The sequence below is a fragment of the Micropterus dolomieu genome, linkage group LG11 (assembly GCF_021292245.1).
Source record: "Micropterus dolomieu isolate WLL.071019.BEF.003 ecotype Adirondacks linkage group LG11, ASM2129224v1, whole genome shotgun sequence".
Lineage (NCBI taxonomy): Eukaryota > Metazoa > Chordata > Actinopteri > Centrarchiformes > Centrarchidae > Micropterus > Micropterus dolomieu.
In genome coordinates this window covers 8,371,291-8,391,796 of record NC_060160.1, presented here as the reverse complement: position 1 = coordinate 8,391,796, position 20,506 = coordinate 8,371,291, and the positions used below count along the sequence as shown (strand labels likewise).

The window sequence follows — 20,506 nt, the reverse complement described above, 5'->3', positions numbered from 1 at the left end:
TGTTTCACACGGGAAATGAACACTGTCCTACTCGTCTCGCCCAACCACCTCCTTACTTGGACTTTTCTGTTATTTATAGTAGTACTTTAAGCGTTGAACAATGACGCTAAAGGGCTTCCCTCATTGTGCTGAAACGCGAAAGGGAGCCATGTGCATTGGTAACCAGACGCTGAAAGACGTGACAAAGCGCAGCTATTTGACGCTCTGGGAATGAGAACAGACTGTTCTAAATTGTCTTGTATTAGGCGTGAAACTTTAAAATTTAAAAGCAGAAAGCCTGCGTTTTCTAGTGCATTAATGGAGTTGTGGAGTCTGTAAGAAGTGGGCATTCAGGAGGCATTGATGATCTATGACCTGGTGACACTGATTCTGGAAGTATAACCCTCATTCATTTTTTCCAGTGTTTTGTGTTGGGTGTGACGCTAATGATTGAGTTGAAGCTAAGATCACACTGTTGGGAAAACTGGCAATAAGATCTGCAGCTTAAAGTAATGCAACGACAAAGAATTTTGAATTAGCGTCCCCTCTGGTTTGGCCTTAGATTACCTTATTCTCCATAGCAGTGGGGTCCTGAGGCTCATGGGTAGGCTATTATTATTATTATTATTATTATTATTTAAAAAGGCAAACGGATGGACAAAATATGATATCTTTGTGTTTAAAAAAACAAACTAAAAACTGATGATGATTATGATGATCATTTAAGCCTCGGAATGGGAATACAGAATGCAGAAAACAGATGGTGGTGCATTGCATTATGGGAAATGTAGGATCCAGTGGTTTTTGAGGTTGACTCATAAAGTCAATATATCTCTGCTGCTTTGATTTTGTTCATTCTGTTTTTTAAATCCGTCTCTTTTGAGCCCCCAACATTGTGAATGTGCAATACGAAATCACTAGAGTATCCCTTTAAATTAAATTTAATCTTGGGTTCTTGTTTCATTTCCACTCTGTTATGCTGGCGATCATAAATCAGAGTAAAAGTAGCAATAGTAGTAGTGCGCCTTTAACCAGCGTGCGTGCGCACATGCTTAAAGTATAGTAGGTGGTCGCGCATGGCATCTCCGTGCCTGCTTGCGCTCTGCTCTGCCGTCCTCTGCCGCTGGGTCGCTGATGATGCCGCGCGGAGCGGGGCGCTTGTACATTTCTGTGTGCGGCTACAACGGCGGTTTCCAAGATTGAAGTCGAATGAAACGGGAGAGGATCTTGAAATACGATGATGGGTCGTCCGAGCCGTTTCTCATCGCTCGGACAGCTGTAACGTCGGCGGACAAGCGTGGATTCATCAAAGGTGAGAGTGAGGCTGTGAATCACGGAGGAAAAATCCTCCTTATTCACCCTGGACCACTTATCCTCCCCATCTGATGCTGCTGCTGCCGATGATGATGGTGATGCTCTAAACGCAACCTGCGTGATTTTCCCCCGGTAAAGGCCAGTTCCCTGCTATGCCTCTCACACGGCTGTTGAGACACCAGTGCGAATTGAAGAGATGCACGATTGCCATTGTTTCTTATCCCCAAATTGTATGGGCATCACGACACACCATTCCCATTGCGGAAATAAGGTAAATAGGCAGTTAAATCAGCAATATGGCTGCGTTTGTGCTCTGTCGTCGCTTCAGAAGTGAATCTAAAGTGTTGCAGGATTGCTCACTGTCTGAATTGAGGGTTCTACAAACCGAGAAGTGAATGATATCAGCGGAAGGGAGGTACTGCAGTAACCGAGTCCTTATGTTGACTCGCGTCAAAGGATGTTGTCATTACCTCGGAGCTGAAGGTGCGGTTACAGTAAAATGCACCGTTACGGGCCTATAATAGTAACTACACAGTCTTACTGTGTCAAAAAGGACTATTGAAATTAGTACAAGCTTATGATTACTTTTATGAAAATGAGTGAATGACATTGGTTAAAAATCACATTCATTCTGGTCTGTGCCTTTGAATGTGCTCTGGTCTGTGAATACATTTTGTCCATGAATTATTAAGGACTTGTCTCTGTTTCCTTATTTTACATGGAGTTATCAAACGGCCATAGGCTGTCATGCACTGCTTTCATTTTTCTGAACATTGCCTGCCAATGCAAAGCCTGAGTTGCATACTCATGAATTTCTGCAGTAACTTCATAGGCTGAATATTTACAATGAGCCATTGTGTTATTTTGCTGACATGTGTCTGTTGGGTTTCCCACTGCATAGCAAATGTTTTTCTACGCTTTCCCCCAAAGTACAACAGATCTTCACTGAAATATCATCCCTAAAAAAGTAGCTACGGTGTGTGTTACCCATATAGGAGCCTTTTAATGTGTAATTAGGCTGACCAAGTGAACCCTTAATCCTGATTGAGTTATTGTCATGCTATGCCCACTGTGCTACAAAGAGCCATAAGACTATTTCAGAGTATTAAAATGGCTGTTTCATTAAGCATAAAGTGGATTATTGCTGTCTCAGAATGCAGCCGTATCTGGTGTTAGTGAGATCAGTAATCGTAATTACAGCTGAAACATTTCATTGACAAATATTATGATAGACGATGAATCATTTCATTCATTCTTTTATTTTCAAAGCAAACCAGCCAAACATTCTCTGGTTTGAGCTTCTCAAAATGGGTGCAACTAACAAGAATTTTAATTTTATCTTCAAATGATTTTCTCAATTAATCAGTGACTTCATTTGTCTATAAAATCTCAGATAATAGTGACAAATTATAACTTCCTATAGACCAAGGTGAAGTCTTCAGGTGTCTTGTTTTGTCCCATCAACAGTCCAAAACCCAAAGATATTCAATTTACATATATGCCACAGAAATGCATTCAGTTATCACATCTGAGACACCGCAAAAAGCAAATTTTTTCATTGAATAAACCTTTAATTAATGAATTAATGAATTAAGAAATGTTAGTACATTATTCAATTATGAAAATAATCAATACTCACTGATTAAACACTGATCATAATACCTATTGTTTTAAATAATAAATGAGATAATGCTTGAATTGTATACAACTAAAGACCCTTTAAAGACCCTTGCCTATAACCAGCAAAAATGAACCACTCATCACAAGCCATAGTAGGAGGTTAGTGACTGGAAAGAAGCTCTGTCATAACAGTAGAGATCACCATGAGAAGAAGTGTGTCTCTCAAATAAGGCTTGATGCAAAAGAAAAGCAAATAAATTGAAAAATCCTCACTGTCTTTAGACTTCCTGAAGGTAGCAGAACCTTCACTTCTTTGCTCACGCTCTGCTGGTCAGCTGAAGCCCCCACCCCCATCCCATGTTTGGGGGCACTTGGTCCCCTGGCCCAAGGCTCTCTGGGGCACCCAGCGCTTCTCACTCATTGGCCAGCTGTAATGTGCTCAGTCTCCATCATCATTAAGTGGTTCCTTTGCAGCTCAGTTGGTGTCATTAGACCACAGGATGCAGTCACTGCTGAGCGGGATGTCATGGAGAATTATCATTTGCACAGACCACGGGCGCTGGAGTGTTCCCCAGCCAGCTTACCAATATCTCTACAGAAAGAGAGGAAGGGGAAACAAAAGCACAAGTTGAGAGCTAATGAAGTCCTCGAAGGAGGGAGAGAGGGGAGGTGTTAATTACTTATTTAAAAGTCAGATACATTTTGTCAGCGAATAATAGCTTATCTCATACCAATGGCGACATCAAGTCTAAAGACTCCCTCACTAACTCTTTCAATATGGCTTTTCTTCACAGGGCCGACAATCAAGGCTTCACTTTGTTTGACATTCAGCCAGCAACAGGTAAATGCTTCTAACAATCTTCATAACATCAGATATACAATACTTAAGTTAAATCTTATGTGATAAAATATGTAGTGTATCTATCATTGGCTTAAAACAAATGGTACTATTTGCAGTACATCCCCTACCACAAATGTATGCCACTGAAATGTCTTCATTGCATAAGAACACAGGGTAATATTACTGTTTAAGAGCATATTAGGCCTGCTTTTCCGAGTCTTCCAAATCAATTACATTTTTGGCGTACCACTCAAAAGAAACCAGTTGATTTCATCCGTATAACTGGTTTTATTATCTGTTAAACAGCTAGCCAAAGCCAAATAATCTCTACTTTTCACAAGGTAATAGCAGGAGAGATGACTAACAGTCCTTGGGTAAACAATAAAGATGAAAGAACACACAGTATCCTTTTATATACCAGTGTTCGGGAGCTCTCATGTGCATATTACCTGACCACATAACAGATGAAATGCAGAATAATGCACACACAAAGAATTATATTCTCTACATTACAACTATGTTAATTTATGAGCTTTAGGTAATCATTTAGTTTTCCCACAATAATTATTATATATGTTATAGTCTGAAATATTTTCTTCAATTGCACTAATTATATTTATACAAATCAACCTCAATTGCAAGTTATGTGATTGATTTGGGATATTGGAACACAATGGAAACAATGGAAAGAGCTGTGTGCTACATTTATTAACATGCTGTTGTCTGAACTGGAAGCATGCTCTGCTGTTTGATGTGCCACAGAATGATCGAAGAAGGCAGTAAACGAGGCAAGGCCATGGTGGAGAAGAGACAGCTCTTCATGGAAATGAGTGAGTGGAGTCGACTGAGAGAAATGTCTTTTCACTATTCATAGTCAGAAGCGGCTTGTGTAATTCTTTGACTGGCTCGAAGTTGCGCAGGAGATACATGGTGCCTCACACGTACAGTGTACTTCCTCCCACACAAAGACAGTGATAGTGTTAAAATGTACTTTCAGTGAGCCTGATCATGTTTAAAGAATTTATTTCATTAAACTGGACTGGCATAGCATTAATCTGGGATCAGATGAGACTTTCTTTCATGTTTATGTTTTGCAGGAGCTCAAAACTTCGATGTAATCAGACTGTCGACTTACAGGACTGCCTGCAAACTCCGGTTTGTGCAAAAGAGATGCAATCGTAAGAACATGTAGATTCTTAAACATTTTCTTCTCTTTTTAACTATGCCAATAGAAACGTTTTGTTCCAGCATGAATACAGACTTTGATTGATCACAGTCTGTCTGTTTGCCCCCCTCCCGTCACAGTTCATCTGGTGGATGTCTGGAACATGATCGAAGCCTTTCGTGACAACGGGCTCAACACATTGGACCACAATGCTGAGATCAATGTGTCGCGGCTGGAGACTATCTTGTCTTCCATCTACTACCAGCTGAACAAGCGGCTGCCCACCACCCACCAGATCAATGTGGAGCAGTCCATCGGGCTGTTGCTCAACTTCATGGTGGCCACCTATGACAGGTATGGGCCAAATGGTCAGTGCAGGGGAGCACTGCACCATGTAGGTGGTGATCACTTGAATCACCTTTTCAGTTGTTTGCCACAAAAGCCTTACTTGGTCTGGTGTGACCGGTAACTTATGGTGGCATTTTTCAATGTGCCATTATCCTGTATAGTAATCTTTAATCTTCTGCTGTTCAGAAAAGGGTTGTCTCGCTAACAAACCGACGCAGTTTGATCATATGTATTTGACAATCAACTTACAAACAACTAAGGCAAATTGCATGTAGCGTGTTGAACATTTTAGAAATAATAACAATAAATGTGAGCTGATTCATAGTTGAGTAATTTTTGTGACCTAAAAATGTTTGATTATTTGGATTTTTCATACTTTATGTATTAACTAAACAATATATACAACTATTATATTTTCTGTTTTATTTTATTTATTAAGTTTTATTTAAATTGAGCAGTTCAAAGACATTTCTTTAAGCTAATTAACTAAAAGTCATGTATCAAGGAAAAATGTAAACAAATCTGCAGTTTGAGTTTCTTATGTTAGGACTTGGTCAGACAAAACAAGACATTTTAAGACGTCACCTAAAACTCAATTATTACAGCAATTTTTCACTATTTTCAGATATTTTCTAAACTGAACGATTGATCCGCAGCCGTACTCTGGATAAAATAATTGCCACACCAACATTCACCATTTTTTCTATAAATAATACCAAATTACGTTATTTCTTTCCAGGAAACCTTGGAACTTGGAAAATTGGAAATTGTCAGGAAATTACAGACCTATAAAATGAAGCATTACCATTTTATTTCCCAATACAAATGTCTAAATGCTAACAAATATTGGAATCAGCCCAAAATACTCTTAATGTCTAAGTCTTTAACTGTGGTAGTTAAACTCCCCCAAATTCCCGGAACAAATATGCAGCACATGACCTTTGTGTCCTCTATAGCTATGCCTCTGACTTCACTGTACAAACAATCAGATATCTTGGCAATAAGCTTTCTCACACAGCAGATATAAAGTGGGCCGTGTAAATAAAGTCCCAATCAGTTGAAGTATCCTTGGAGATGTTTTACTGTATATCCCTCCTCTAAATGGCTGTGCTTTGCTCAAGGCCCCAGACACTGTCCACTCTGGAGTGCAGAGGTTTATTATTGACCATAAAGCTCTCACTCATTATTGTACATTGTGTGCTCAAATTGATTGGCTGCTTGCTCTGTTCATTCATTGATGCTTTCAATTGGTTTACTTTTATCTGTAAGGTCATTCTGGTCCCGCTCCATTATTATTCATGCTGCCGTATCTCTGGGAAACTTTGTGGAAATTACAGTCTACGATCACAGGAAGCAGTTTCGCTATCTGTCCCAGAGGTCCAAACTGAATTAGGCAGAAGAGCTTTCATGTACTCTGCTACCTTTGCTCGGAAGCGAGAGCTAATTGAATCTGAAATGAATGAGCTGGTCTCTCTTGGCAATTTAAAATGATTTTAAGGGGTCAAGGAGCTTAGTTCATGATTTTTTACATTTTACACCATAATTGATGAAACATAACAAGTGCACTGATATGTTTCAGTTGTAGTTTAGCATATGCGTTGCTGTATGTTTATCATGGTGCCAGCTATGTTTTCATCTCAAATTGTAGCTCAGCAGAATAGAATCAAATAATATGCATTTTACCTTTAATTGTGTAATATTTCTGTGCAAACACTACAGTATCATTTATTAAAGCAAGAGTATGTAACTTTATCTGAACAGCGGCCACTGTGGCCACAAGATGATATGATAAAACGTAGGGTGACAGTAACACAAGTAGAGGAGGGTTATAAAGTCATCTAGTCAACTGAGCTACCTAACATTAGCAACCAAAAGCTAAATAAGGCTGTAGCAGCAAAAACAGTCAGTGTATTAAATTGAACAATTGAACAAAGGTGCATTTTACATCTTATGAATTTAACTTTTCATTTCAAGGCTACTTCAAGGCTAAGATTGTGTTGTTTATTCTTTCAGGCGTCACATAGTCTCACTTTAATCTACTGATGAAACATCACCTTTCTTTCTACTCGCAGTGAAAGCCATGGGAAGCTGACAGTGTTCTCAATGAAATCCATGCTGTCAACAATGTGTGGAGGGAAAATTGTGGACAAACTACGTTGTAAGTAAATTTGTAAGCACCTTATGCATAGCATGCCAGAAGATATTAATGTTAATGAGCTGCGTATTTAAATTAGTTTTAATAATATGTGCCGGATTTTCTGAAATATGACATCATCGCTGCCTGCACATGCAAGGATTTCCTGGGACAGTTACTATCTTCATGTAGTTTCTGAAGTTAAACACACAGGGGCACTGTGGGAACATATATGCAGAATTCATTTAACTGTAGATGTGTATATTTTTACTGTCTCCTGAGTATACGGATCAATGATTAATAAGAAATTTACAGAAGTGACAAAAGCCTGTTTTGCACTCTGTTTTTGCTAAGGATAAAAAGTCTGACATTTTCTGTCTCTCAGATATTTTCTCACAGATCTCTGACTCAAGCGGAGTCATGATGTTTGCAAAGTTTGATCAGTTTCTCAGGGAGGTGCTGAAACTCCCCACAGCCGTGTTCGAGGGCCCTTCTTTTGGCTACACGGAGCATTCAGTGCGGACGTGCTTCCCTCAGCAGGTATGAGGAGGATATTTGAACACACCATCCTCTTCCTCTTCCTCTTCTTCTTCTTCTTCTTCTTTATCTTCTTTTAAATATCTAATAATTTACACATATTCTTTAATGCATGTATGTGTGTGTTTCTATCTAGAAGAAGATTATGCTGAACACGTTTTTGGATGTGTTGATGGCAGATCCTCCCCCTCAATGCCTCGTATGGCTCCCGCTCATGCACCGACTTGCTAATGTTGAAAATGGTAAGATCTGGAATCTCAGTCATTTATATTTATACTGTGCAACCACATTGATATCAACATTTGAAGATAATAGTTCCTAAATAAATTCTCAGAACCTACTGTACAACAAAGGGGAGACTGCATTTGGTTTCTAACCTAGGGATTGAGCCCCTGCTAAGGGTCACCAGTTAAATCTGAGGGGTCATGAGGTGATTAATGGGAGAGACGAAAAAATAAGGTTCTCTTACACACATTTCTTTTCTTTTCTTTTTTTGACTTTTCTCTAATCATTAATTTTGAAAAAATGGATGCGGTATGTCTACCTCTTTGGGCCTTTGATCAGTTATTTAAATTAAACAATGTGAGAGGTTTACAGGTGCAGTGTGTAAAGATCTATTGAGCAAAATGCAATATAATATACATTACTATCTTTTCAGTGGTGTATAAAGAACATGGACAGTTATGTTTTTATTACCTTAGAATGAGCCATTTCTGTCTATAAACACCACGGGTCCTCTTACGCGGTTGCAACGCCATGTTTCTACATTAGCCCAAATGGACAAACTGCTCTACAAAGTGTTTCGTCACTATATTGAATAGGTACGAAGAAGAACAACAACAACAACAAGAACAAGTAACATTAGTAGTACTATTTTTAGAAGTCAACTGGTTTATTAGAAGTTAGAAAAGATGGACGAATGGAGGCCCACACATATTATTTAGCACAAGAGGCAACAGAGCATGTCGGCCACCGTAGCTTCCCCTGCGTTCACGTGGTGTGGGAATAATGAGAATCTTTTTGTCCTGCTTAAATCTTATATATAAGATAAGATTATATTAATATTGCTAATATTGCAAAAAGAGAAATAAAGTGTACATGGGACATAGAGAAGAATACAGAACTTTGATTCATGCAAAAGTAGGTATTGCATATACATATTTTGTAAACATGTAATTTGTAATACAATTATATCAGTGAATTTGCTGTCCATGTAGATGAAACTTTTCTGATAAAACATCTCATAGACATCTGAAATGTGACACGGGCTCTCAACTATATACTGTCAACTTGTCAAATAATTGTAGTGCTGTAAAAAGTACAATATTTCCCTCTGGAATGTATTGGACTACAAGTAATAAGTAACATAAAATAGATATGCTAATCAAACACTGTTCTTATGTAAATGTACTTTGTTACTTTACTCCACTGACTTCCGGTTATACCTCAGACAAAAAAAGGCAAGGAACATCTGCCATTTGTTAGTGAGTTTTTTGTTAGTAACTATCTAAAGATGTCTCTTACAGAAAATCTTTGTTGTTGTTTTTCACCGCTCAGTCTTCCATCCGGTGGAATGTTCATATTGCCGGAGCGAAAGCATGATGGGTTTCCGGTATCGGTGCCAACAGTGCCATGGCTACCAGCTCTGTCAAAGCTGTTTCTGGCGTGGCCATGCCAATGGTCCCCACAGTAACCAGCACCAGATGAAGGAGCACTCTTCTTGGGTAAGGCAAAGCCCTGATCACTCCCTCAATTTTGCATCATATTGTTCCCTTTTCTGAACAATCCAAAAGTCAATATCTGTGTGAGAGTAGAATAATTTTGAAGCATAGCAGACTATTTAGCCGTCTCCCTACATTTCCTGTTCTCTCAAAGCAATCCAATAGGGATTTTAATGGGGGGTTACTCATTTTGGCAAATTAAATTGTATTGATTAAATATTGCTGCGTTGTCGCATTCCCCCAAAGCTCAATCATTATGTTATAAATCAAAACAAGAGAAGTCATAGGCGCTGGATCCCAAATCCAATTCCCATCCCACTCGCTTTTTGCACAGATAAGAATAACTGTTCATGAAGCCTCTGGACATTAATAACATGCCTGAGTGCATGAAACACAAAACACTGTAATATGAAAAAACATTTACGACATTTATCACAAAGGGTTAGGTGGATGAATCTCTTCAGAGTGCTTACCCACTTTTGCGACAAATAGGTGGAAATTGTATGTCTATGAAAAACATCTGTGACATTTCTTCACCACAATTCACTTGGCTTCCAGTGTTCAAAACCACCTATAATGTTTGGTTTTGGCATCTGGCAGCATTTTCCATCCTTCACTATTCTGAGTAGCTGGCATTATTACAGCTTTTGTTAGATGTGTTAATTACAGTTGTGCGACACTAAACCTCTCAGTGATGCTGCAAAACTGTCACTATTCATAAGTGTTTTAAAAATCTCAGTTTATTAAATTTAAGGGCTTATTTCTGCCATTTAGCAGCACGCCGTCTGGAATATACACTTTACGTACACCTAGCTAAAACTAATACAGATACAATAGTCCTGCAATAAATCCTCCCTTCATGAGGGTTATAATGTGATAATGTTTTTGTTGAAACTGTTGCTTAAATGATGACACATGACAAACTAATCCCCCATCCTAAAATAACTGCTATTCTATCTTACCTAAAATTAATTAACTAGTTTGTATTTCCAGGAAGTGTTAAATGACAAACTACCCTGCCAAGCATGAGATTCTGGAGAGTTTGGTCCCTTTTCTGCATGACAGAAATCAGTCAAATTTGAGTAAATTGACTTAAGATTAAAAATAAAAAAGCACAGTTACAATATCATCTATCAATGCCAACTTGTAAATAGCATTCAAGTCAATATCGAATTTGCAATTATGACTGGGAAACACAAATTTAATGTAAATGGTGTTGCTGTCTCTGCACAGTATTTTTATTTCTTACTTTCTAACAAACTCTGCAGTCATGCGGTTATCTTCAGTTGTCCATATGACATGAACACAGAATAATGGACTCAATGCATTGCAGTTTTGGGACCGTAGGGCTGCCATCAAAACTGCATGTGAAGTAGCATATATAAGCACTTTCTGAATGTGCATAAACTACTGCTGATCCACACTTTTAAGACAGTAAACAAACTGTTGACCTAGTTATGTAAATTACTTCTGAAGCGGCTTAAAACTGTTCGAACACAATGACAGCAGTGGATAAAACACACAAGGTGATAGATACTTTGTTTGTTCTGCCCTCCTCACAGAAGTCTCCGGCCAAAAAGCTGAGCCACGCAATCAGCAAATCTCTGGGCTGCGTCCCCATCGGAGAGCCACCACATCCTGTGTTCCCCGAGCAAGCTGAGAGACCACAGGAACTGACTCATACTGTGTAAGTGCCATTTCCAAAGCATTTGATATCACTGTTTGTGTAATTAATGAGATAAACTCAACTGATTTGTTGATTAACAGCAAGACCCAGTGTGCTCATGATAGTCTGTTCTTGTCATGTAACTGCCTCCATCTTTGCATTTCACCATCACTACATGACTGACACTGAGTGCCATCTCACTAAGATGTCAATCCCACGATTATTTGCTAATGTGGAAACGGTGATATACTATGCAGGTTCAGCCGCTGCTGCCGTTACCAGCACAGTCGTCCTCATCAGTCTGTTGGCAATGAAACTGGGACAATGGTATAAATCTCACACTCCAGGCTTTGAGGCTCCTGGAAGTCATTACTGGAAATGCATTATATTTCGCTGCTATCTGAAACCCTGCACACTAATTTACATTTCAGTTGAAAAATAGTACGATTTCCATAATCAATTCCGCTACAGACATACATCCGCAGAAGTCCACATCGCAAAGGTCACTTCATATTTTTTTCATCATTGTTGTGCTGAAACTCTGACGCTTCTGTCCTCCAACATAACAAAATGTTTCAGATTTAAAAAAAGTGATTTATGATTTGGCTTGTTCGTGGCATTAATAGGATCACAGGAAATCTCTCAACTTTCTCATTTGAGCTTTCAACATTTCTCATGGCACATTTCATAACAAAATCCTGCTTCATATTCCAGTCATGACCATAAACCTAAGCTGTCTGTATATCCTTTTGCTGCTGGCAATTGTCTGAGTAATTGATAGTGAGCCACATGATGGGGGAGAAAGCAGCTCAGCAACTGCCAAGAAAAATCACACAATGTAAATACATCAACATTATTTCATATTTTACTGCCTGATAGACATAATCATCTCGGAATCAGTTCTCACATCCAGGCTCTGCCCACTGGCTGGAGGATTTTTCTGCATTGTGCCAAAATTTATGCATTTAAGATGAAGTTAACATTTGCATAAATTTACAATTAATCACAAAGTGGAGAATCAACTGTCGACCTGGATGTTTTCCTCCAACTAAGAGATGAGGTGATTGGATTAGCCCGCACTGTAGGGGCTGTGTAGCATGAAATTACATCACACAAGTAGATTAATATTGATTAAAATAAAATTTGTGGCTAAACTACTTTGGATTATGTATCTCCAGTGCCCCCAGCAAGCAGTAATCCATGTCATTTTTTTTATTTTTACAATGTTGATTACTTCAGATGATGGAGGCCCCAAGAATATTGAGTTCTGCATATTTGGGGCTCTTGGTTATATAGGATTTTATAGCTTAAAGGTCTTTTATTGTAATTATTTTCTTCAGAATGTTTTTTTCCATTAACTGAAGGGTCCTGTTTGAGTACTTTTACTGTAAAAAGATATATTAGTTATTTGCAGTGGTGGAAAGTGGCTAAGTACATCTACTGAAGTTCTATATGTAAGTACAATTTTGAGTATTTTCACTTCATGCTACATTATTCTTCTACTTCTCTTTTTCATTAAAAACATATGATCAGCTCATACAATAAATTGTGTTGTTAAAGATTAAACCAGTAGTTCCCAACCTTTTGTCTTATGACAGAAATCAGTGTCTAGTTCAGCCCCCTTATGACAATACATACTGTATGTCTTTGATTTGTTAGCTGTTCTACCAAAGAGACATTACTCCTCTAAACTTTTCAGATGGTTCAACTTCTTTTCAACTCTTTTACAACCACAAATATGTCAAATTACCCAATAATATACAAAAAGCAAAGATTAGCAAAAAAGTCAAATAAAATAATGCAGATTGTGTCAAATAATTTAGTTTATTCTCTTTCTGCTCTCATACGAGTGTTTTAGAACCGTTTCAGAAATATCTCCATCCATACTAACACTCCTGAAAACGCATTTCAGATGACCATTCATGTACACTGGGCATGTGCAAATAGGAAGCAGATTCTGTCAAGTAGGTCCATCTGCGGGTGCACAGTACTACAGGACACGCCAACTACATGTTATGCGCTCAAAATGGTCGCAGTTTGGTTAGGTTTAGGCAACAAAACTACTTGGTTAGGTTTAGGAAAAGATCATGGTTTGAGTTAAAATAAATTCGTTAATCCGGGAAGTTATCTCAGGGGGTGTGTCGTGTAGTCTGCGAGACTGGCAGACGGACTTTCTGCCAGAAAGCCCTAAGGGTAAACCTCTACCATGTGCAAAGGTTTCTAGTATTACATGGTTACTTTCTTACACATGCACTCTCACTCAAACAGAGACAAATTTAGTGAGGTGCGTGCGACATAGTTTTCAAAAGATTCACCTGCTTCCCCCCTGTCCAGACTAAAACGCAGTCTCAGAGTTTTCAAACTGAAACGGGGTCAGGTAGTATCCTTAAGGGGTTAGATGCCAGAGTATTGTGGCCACATGGCATAAATGTAACAAAAGTTATGTGTTTTAAAATGAAAATGTATTATTGTGCCTGAGGAGGGAGCCCATCCCCTACAGTAGTTTGGGAACTGCGGAACTAAAACTTTGTAAATAAAGTTTGGTAATGCCATAAAGTAGTTAACTTTATTTCAACAGTAAAATGCTGCTAACACATTGATGCATCTGTATTAACAATCTAGTTATGAAATATATAATATATATATAAAATATATCTGTCAGTTAGTTTACTTATGATAACTGAAGTAAATTTAGCTTCTAATATTTCTTTTCTTAATTTTATATACAGACCTTTTGCTTGGAATGGAGTATTTTTAGATTGTTGTACTGGTACTTTTACTTGAGTAAAAGATCTTTCTGAATACTTCTGTTATTTGACACACATTAGCAATATATGCAGTATATCTCACTCTGTGTCTTTAAATGAAAGTTTTGGGGTAGAAATTCCAGGAACGTCTGGTATTTCAGGTTTGATGGCAATATCTGTGTATGTGTTCACAGACTTTTAGAATAACGGTTGTGACTGTTGACCCCTGAGACTTGTTTGGATGTTTTTCTCCTATCTATTGTTATGTCTGATGCAGGGAAGGTATTTACCAAGATCCCTGTCTTTGATGATGGAAAAAAAGTCTATTTTTGGTTCCCGAAGCATTTATGTTTTTATTTGTGCGTGGTGATGAAGTACCGCCTCTCATCAACCGTGCCATGAAAAGATCTTTTTTAAACCTGACAACCATTCAAAATATATTCATCAGTGACTGCTATTCTGAGTTTTGGGTCAGATTTAATGCTTCCATATAACTGTATATCTGAACAGATTCTATTAGCAAATATATTCAAAGGAAATGCGGTCTATTTTGTTCACACACAGGTATGAGTTTTATTTTAGTTCAAAATATGAGGCATAATTAGAGATTATAACATTTAAAGGGTGAAAAGATTGATACCCGTCTGTCTGTCTGTCTCTCTTTCTCTCATATGTTATGTTAAGAAGCTACACCCAGGAGACAGTTAGCTTAGCTTATAACTACTAAAGGGAAAAAGCTAGCCTGGCTCTGTTGAAAAACAAGAAAATCCACCTCCCAGCACCTCTAAAGCTCACTAATTAACACGTTATATCTCGTTTGTTTAATCCAAACAAAAACCAAAGTGTAAAAATCTTTGAAGGACAACCAGCTGAGACTCCAGGAAGTCACTTCACCCAGTCAAGAAACACATAACTCCCCATCCGTTGCTAGCTAGCTAAAAGCTTACATCTGTACTGTTGGTGTATTGGCTGTATGGGTCAAATTCAAACTGTCAAACAGTCAAATTAACTTGAGAGAACCAAGTGACTTTCTGTTTTAACACAGAACCCACAGTCTTTATGCTAAGCTAATCTAACTGGCTGCTGGCTGTAGCTTCATATTTAAACAGGGCTGCCAACTTTTCAGTTTAGTTTCAATTTTAATGAGATTTGGTATTGCTGAGGTCTTTGCATTTTATGAGTAGGTCTTCTGTGACATTACCCATTAGGGGTCGGGATCATCACTCTTCAATCCTCAGGATTTATGTTTAAAACCTTCAGCAGTTTTAAAGCATGTATAGATGAAAAGCCAAGTCATTCATCATGGTCAACGATGAATATGTTTGATCAGCACGTTGCACATCACAGTCTAAATTGGGAGACCAAACCTAACCAGGTATCTGGCAGTTACCCACAGAAAATGTTGGTGTATTTGCTGTATGGGTCAAATAAGCAAAAACTGTCCAGCGGTCAGATTAACTAAAGAGATCCAAGTGACTTTCTGTCTCAACACAGAACTCACAGTCATTATGCTAAGCTAAGCTAACTGGCTCTTACACTCCGTCTGTCATCCCAGACATAGATTTCTTGCATTCCAGTGATTTTATGGAGTAATTTTGTTGTTGCAGGTTTTGCTTCAGCCCTGGAGGGGACACATATAAAGTGGATGAGTCTGGGGGTCCTCCTCCAGAAAACATTTCATTTCCTGCATTCTGTTGAAATTTTCTGCACAAATTTCTGCCTTCGCTGCATCAATTTATGGTGGAAATATCACGGCGTACGCTGGTGTCGCATTGGTTTGGCGGAGTCGATTCGCGCAGTGAGTCGACATTATTGGTTAAAAATTAGTTTTTCACTGTGTGAGAAAACTGATGAATGGCGTGAGACCGTGTGAAAAGTGTCAGTTGCGTGAGTCTCACGCTCAATGCATGAGACTTGGCAGCTCTGTTTAAAGGATAGATATGACCATGGCATCAATCAAATCATCAAAGCAAATGAGCATTTTTTCATTTATTTTATTAAACCTTTATTTAACCAGATGAGGTCATTGAGATCAAGAGAGCATAGTTCCCATTATGTTCCTTTAAATCAAGCCTACTAATTGTAAATCTTCTGCACCCGTTGTAGACATCAGCCATAAGGAAGAGCTGGCACTAATGGAATGATTCCTATTTGTTAACGGTCGATTGCCGAGAAATTATGGGTAATTGTCCTCCCATTCCTATGTAGACTCCCTGCTGGCTACAGGAATCTTCCCGCATACTGAATGCCTCAGATAATTAGTCACAGGAAAACTGCCAAGCTTCAAATTTGATTCTACAGTGATTTTATTTATGACACATAACAGAGAGGGAAATGTGCTGTTGGTATTCTAAAAGTAGTGCAGCTAGTTGCCAATCCTGATGACTGTTATCTTTGAAGAGGTGTTATTTCATGTTGTGAAACAGGAGACAATCATCAGCGTGGTCTCTCAGGTGTGTGTGTGTGTGTGTGTGTGTGTGTGTGTGTGTGTGAGGCTGATGAAGCACCTGTGAGTGAGTTATAATGGCAGAATCAGGGTAGAGCTTCAGGTTTGATCAAAACTCCCAAATCAAATGGACATGAGTCTCCCAGTTGTCCAACCCCTTGCGTCAACTTCAGACAAAGTGTAGCTATTCTGATACTTTTTTTTAAAATATTTACAGGCGTCTGAAAGCAAAGACTAACAGCAAGCTGAGCTGTGAATTTTCCCCTCCACTCAAACTGTCAGCGAGATTCTTGGGGATTTGTGTTTTGGAGGAGAGTTATAGGTTTGGGATGCACCATCTGTCTCAGAAACTTTAAATCTATGATACGGCTTCTTACCTTCAGACTTAGCACCGCTTCTGCCAAAAGATTTTAAGTACCAAAATAGTCTAAGAGTCGAAAATAGGCATCTTACCGTACTTAGCATTAATATGGAACACACACTATAGCGTCAAATCCTCAGTGCCATATTTAATATTTAGCAACCAATTTTCCACTCTCTATATAATCCCTTGAAATCCCAAAACATCTTTAAAATGCCTTCCTCTGTTTTACATCTTTTTTTATTCACCGGGTCAATGCAAATTCCATCAATGTCATTACAGAACAAGCATGTAATTCACTTTTTTGTGAGAGTGATCCATTGGGTTTCTGTGGCCGAGGTAGTGACAGCCTCCTGGGGAAAATAGGAACACCTTTGCCAGCAGTAGAGGATGCATCACGTTTAGCGTATTATTTTCAGCCGGCTGAGGGCGATTGAAGGCAGCCATGCATCCGTTGTTGTCAGGAATGAGGTGAATGTGTGTGTGAAGCTCCAGCAGACTTAATTTTCCCTGTACCCCTGCCAAGTGCCAAGTACAAGGAAAGGGTGGTACATTGTCATTCACTGCACGCAGGTGCCGCGAGGCTTAGCGCATTGCAGACTTTGATCTCTTTGTGCCTAAATGTTATGTCAGTTCACTCCCATTTGACCTCTGAGGCACCGGCTGAATGACTGGACTGTGCGTCTTTAATCAACATTTCTTCAGTCAGTGAACCGCAGGGATGCAGGTGAGAATGAGTTAGGACGCCTATTAGCATTAGAATGAAATACTTCTAATGTCAAGCTTTTACGTAAGAAGAAGCTCTTTTTTATTGCCCCCCACTGTTACACAGAAGTTGTATTAGTTTGCTCAAAAAAGACTGGTGATTATTTATAGAAGTATAGCTGTGAAGAGCTTTGACTTACGTAACTCACTGAAGGTAAGGGGAAGAGTTATTATGTAGTTATTAAGATATGTAAATTAAATTACAGTATAGACTGCAGAGGCCAGTTTGTTACACATTTCTCTCCTGAATGGATGGAGAGGTTACAATTGAGGTATTTTGAGCAAAAGGCATTTCTCTAATTATCTCAGTGTATTCATGTTTTAGAGAGAGGTGAAAAGACAGAGCCAGAGCAGAGAGCTTCAGAGAGGAGAGAGAGTGTGTGTGTATGAGGCAGAGAGAGAGAGAGAGAGAGAGAGAGAAATCTACGTCGTCATAAAGTCACGTGACCGCCGAGTTTCCTTGGAGACAGCAGCAGTGTAGTACATTGAGATGCTCGCCTGCTCAGTTGAGGGCAGATTAGGCATCTGGCAACAGCAGCAGTTGGATGTATTTTGCCAGCCAGACAGGTGCTTTCTCTCCACATAGAGGTAAGTGTTATGCCTCGTGTCTCCTCTTCCGTCTGGAGCTCTCACATTCAGGGTGGAATATTGTCATATAATTAGCATTAAATGAGAGGTAAACATCTTTCACATGGGCTGGGATTTTACTGCACTCAGCATTTACTATAGGCAGTATGTGCAGGTTGGAGTAGTGACAGTTGCTTTTTCCATTTCTTGTTATTATCTGTATATCTGTTTATCTGAACTAAAAATTAGGACCGATGAATTACACATGCAGGACCGTCCTTGGTTGTCTTTTGAATATGTTAGGCTAGTCCTAATGGAAATTCATATGTATGAACTAGTACATAATTACAGTGTGTCTTTAAAAAGAACATGCTGAATCCCCATGAGCAATGGGAATATGTACTTTGGTGTGTACTATGCCGTCCAATAATTATGCAGTTTCTTTTGAGCTTACTTCTGTTTTGTTTTTAGTAGCACAATAATGTACAGAAAAGAACACTGTATGAAATGTTTGGCACTTTGTGGCACTGTAGCAGAAAAAGTACTTACAGTGCCTCATGCTGATAACAGTATTCTGCACAATGTGGATATGAATAGTTTGATTTTGGCCCAAAAAAGCTGATTGGTCAAATAAACACAATAGGACTGTTCAGTGCTTTGCCTTTTATGTGATAATGAGCGCTTTAAATAAAACAATCGAATCAACTAACTACAGAGAGATGCTATGTGCAGATTGAGGAGATGCAACTACATAGACATGGAAATCGAGTGCTGTTGTGAGTGGCTTGCTGTCGGGTGAAGTTTGAAGCTAAGAGCACCTGGAATGTGCAGAGTGATATTTTGATCCGTTAATGAGACTCTGTGGCCCGGGGTTTTTCGGCTCCGCCGAGCTTACCGGGGCCACTGTTTCAGCCGCCAGATGGACCCCATTGCTTTGTTTACTCTAACAAATTACCTCCCACAATGTCACCTTTCCTAGTTTTTCACAGACTTCCAGTTTAATTAGATTTCTTGTCTGCTGTTGTTGCTTTGGCTCATGTTAATTAGGTTTAAGCTAATTACCCTATAAACTATTTAAATCGCCTTTCCCTTAAAAAGTAAATTATTTTGTTACAATTTCAAGTTAACTTGAGGACAACATGTTGGCTATTTTGTGCATCAGTCATTAGCTTATAATGATTCCTCCTGCCCCCGCTCTTACCCTCTTTTGTACAGTTGAATTTAATTGAAGTCAGGATCGCTGATTCATGATTACTATAAAATGCGAATGCCCTCTACTCCATTCCCTGGTGACAGGCACCAGAGGCCTCTGCAGTGTAGCATTAAAGACCTCTAATCTTGTCTTTTAGTCAGCCGAAACCAGTGGCCAACAACATGAACGACACAATGCTCATGTCCTCTGGGACACCTACTCCTACCAAAAGGTAAGCACCCCCAGGTATAATGCACAATGTCTTTTTGACGATATTATTCTGATGATTCCACAGAATTAGCTTCACTTTTGTTATTTTTACCTCTAATGTATTCTTTAAAAAGACAATATGTCACTTTTAATTACACAGAATTCGCTCTGTGCTCAGAATAGGTTACAGATTCTCTATCATCAGTGGAAATAACAAGAATAGCACGGCAAATCAGACTACAGATGTTATTTGTTCCCTCACTCTTGACACACATTTTTGCATCCGAGCAGCATGCCCTTGTGAGTGTATTTTTAGAGAAAAATTTGTTACGCTGTCATGAAGAATATGTGAGCACTCCTACTTAAAGGGTTGATTTGACAAATACATTATGATAGAACTGGAGCCTTATCATGTAAGCAGATAGGAGGCGAAGGCTCCGTGACAGCAGCCTAATTGTCCTCTCATTTCAGCCCTCTGAAGCCCCCTTCAACGGCCATCTCTATTATTATTTACTCACAGTGGTAATGAACCATTGTGGTTATGGATTCAATAATAGAAAGCACTCTGATGTGGCTCTAATGTATATGCACTCTGTCCTGCAAGGCTGTGCTGGGTGAATTTGTCTTTTGTGCACAGTATCTGTCAATCATATCTTTCCGGGAATTTGTGTTTGTAAGGTGGGACTGCTCAGGGACTCGGGACTTCCCACGGCACATTACAAGGGAAGACACGTCACTGTCTGGTGTACAGCAAGAATAGAGATGTGTGTGTGTCTGTTTAGGATCCGGTGTTTGATTGAAGTCCAGACAAAGACTTTGATGGAGCATTCAGGAGGAGCTTGAATGAAGTCTGTGGATGTTTTCTTTCTCACTTGTGCTCTCCTGTGCTGGGT

At 39.0% G+C, this 20,506-nt stretch overlaps 1 protein-coding gene across 9 annotated transcripts in view; it reads left to right on the top strand.

Moving 5' to 3' along the window:
- Positions 1 to 1,073: 1,073 nt before the first annotated feature.
- Positions 1,074 to 20,506, top strand: part of dtnbb (dystrobrevin, beta b) — a 35,312-nt gene continuing 15,879 nt past the window's right edge. For 2 of the 9 annotated variants that reach the window (XM_046063557.1, XM_046063560.1), the window contains exons 1-11: positions 1,080 to 1,291; positions 3,708 to 3,754; positions 4,517 to 4,584; positions 4,852 to 4,932; positions 5,060 to 5,273; positions 7,340 to 7,425; positions 7,787 to 7,941; positions 8,075 to 8,180; positions 9,496 to 9,662; positions 11,222 to 11,346; positions 19,561 to 19,635. In XM_046063557.1, coding sequence (XP_045919513.1) covers positions 4,518 to 4,584; positions 4,852 to 4,932; positions 5,060 to 5,273; positions 7,340 to 7,425; positions 7,787 to 7,941; positions 8,075 to 8,180; positions 9,496 to 9,662; positions 11,222 to 11,346; positions 19,561 to 19,635 — 1,076 coding nt within the window. In that variant the 5' untranslated portion in view covers positions 1,080 to 1,291; positions 3,708 to 3,754; position 4,517. Of the gene's footprint in view, positions 1,292 to 1,313; positions 1,565 to 3,707; positions 3,755 to 4,516; positions 4,585 to 4,851; positions 4,933 to 5,059; positions 5,274 to 7,339; positions 7,426 to 7,786; positions 7,942 to 8,074; positions 8,181 to 9,495; positions 9,663 to 11,221; positions 11,347 to 19,560; positions 19,636 to 20,506 lie in introns of those variants that run through there. The other 7 variants (XR_006827257.1, XM_046063563.1, XM_046063559.1 and 4 more) reach the window with 7 other exon arrangements.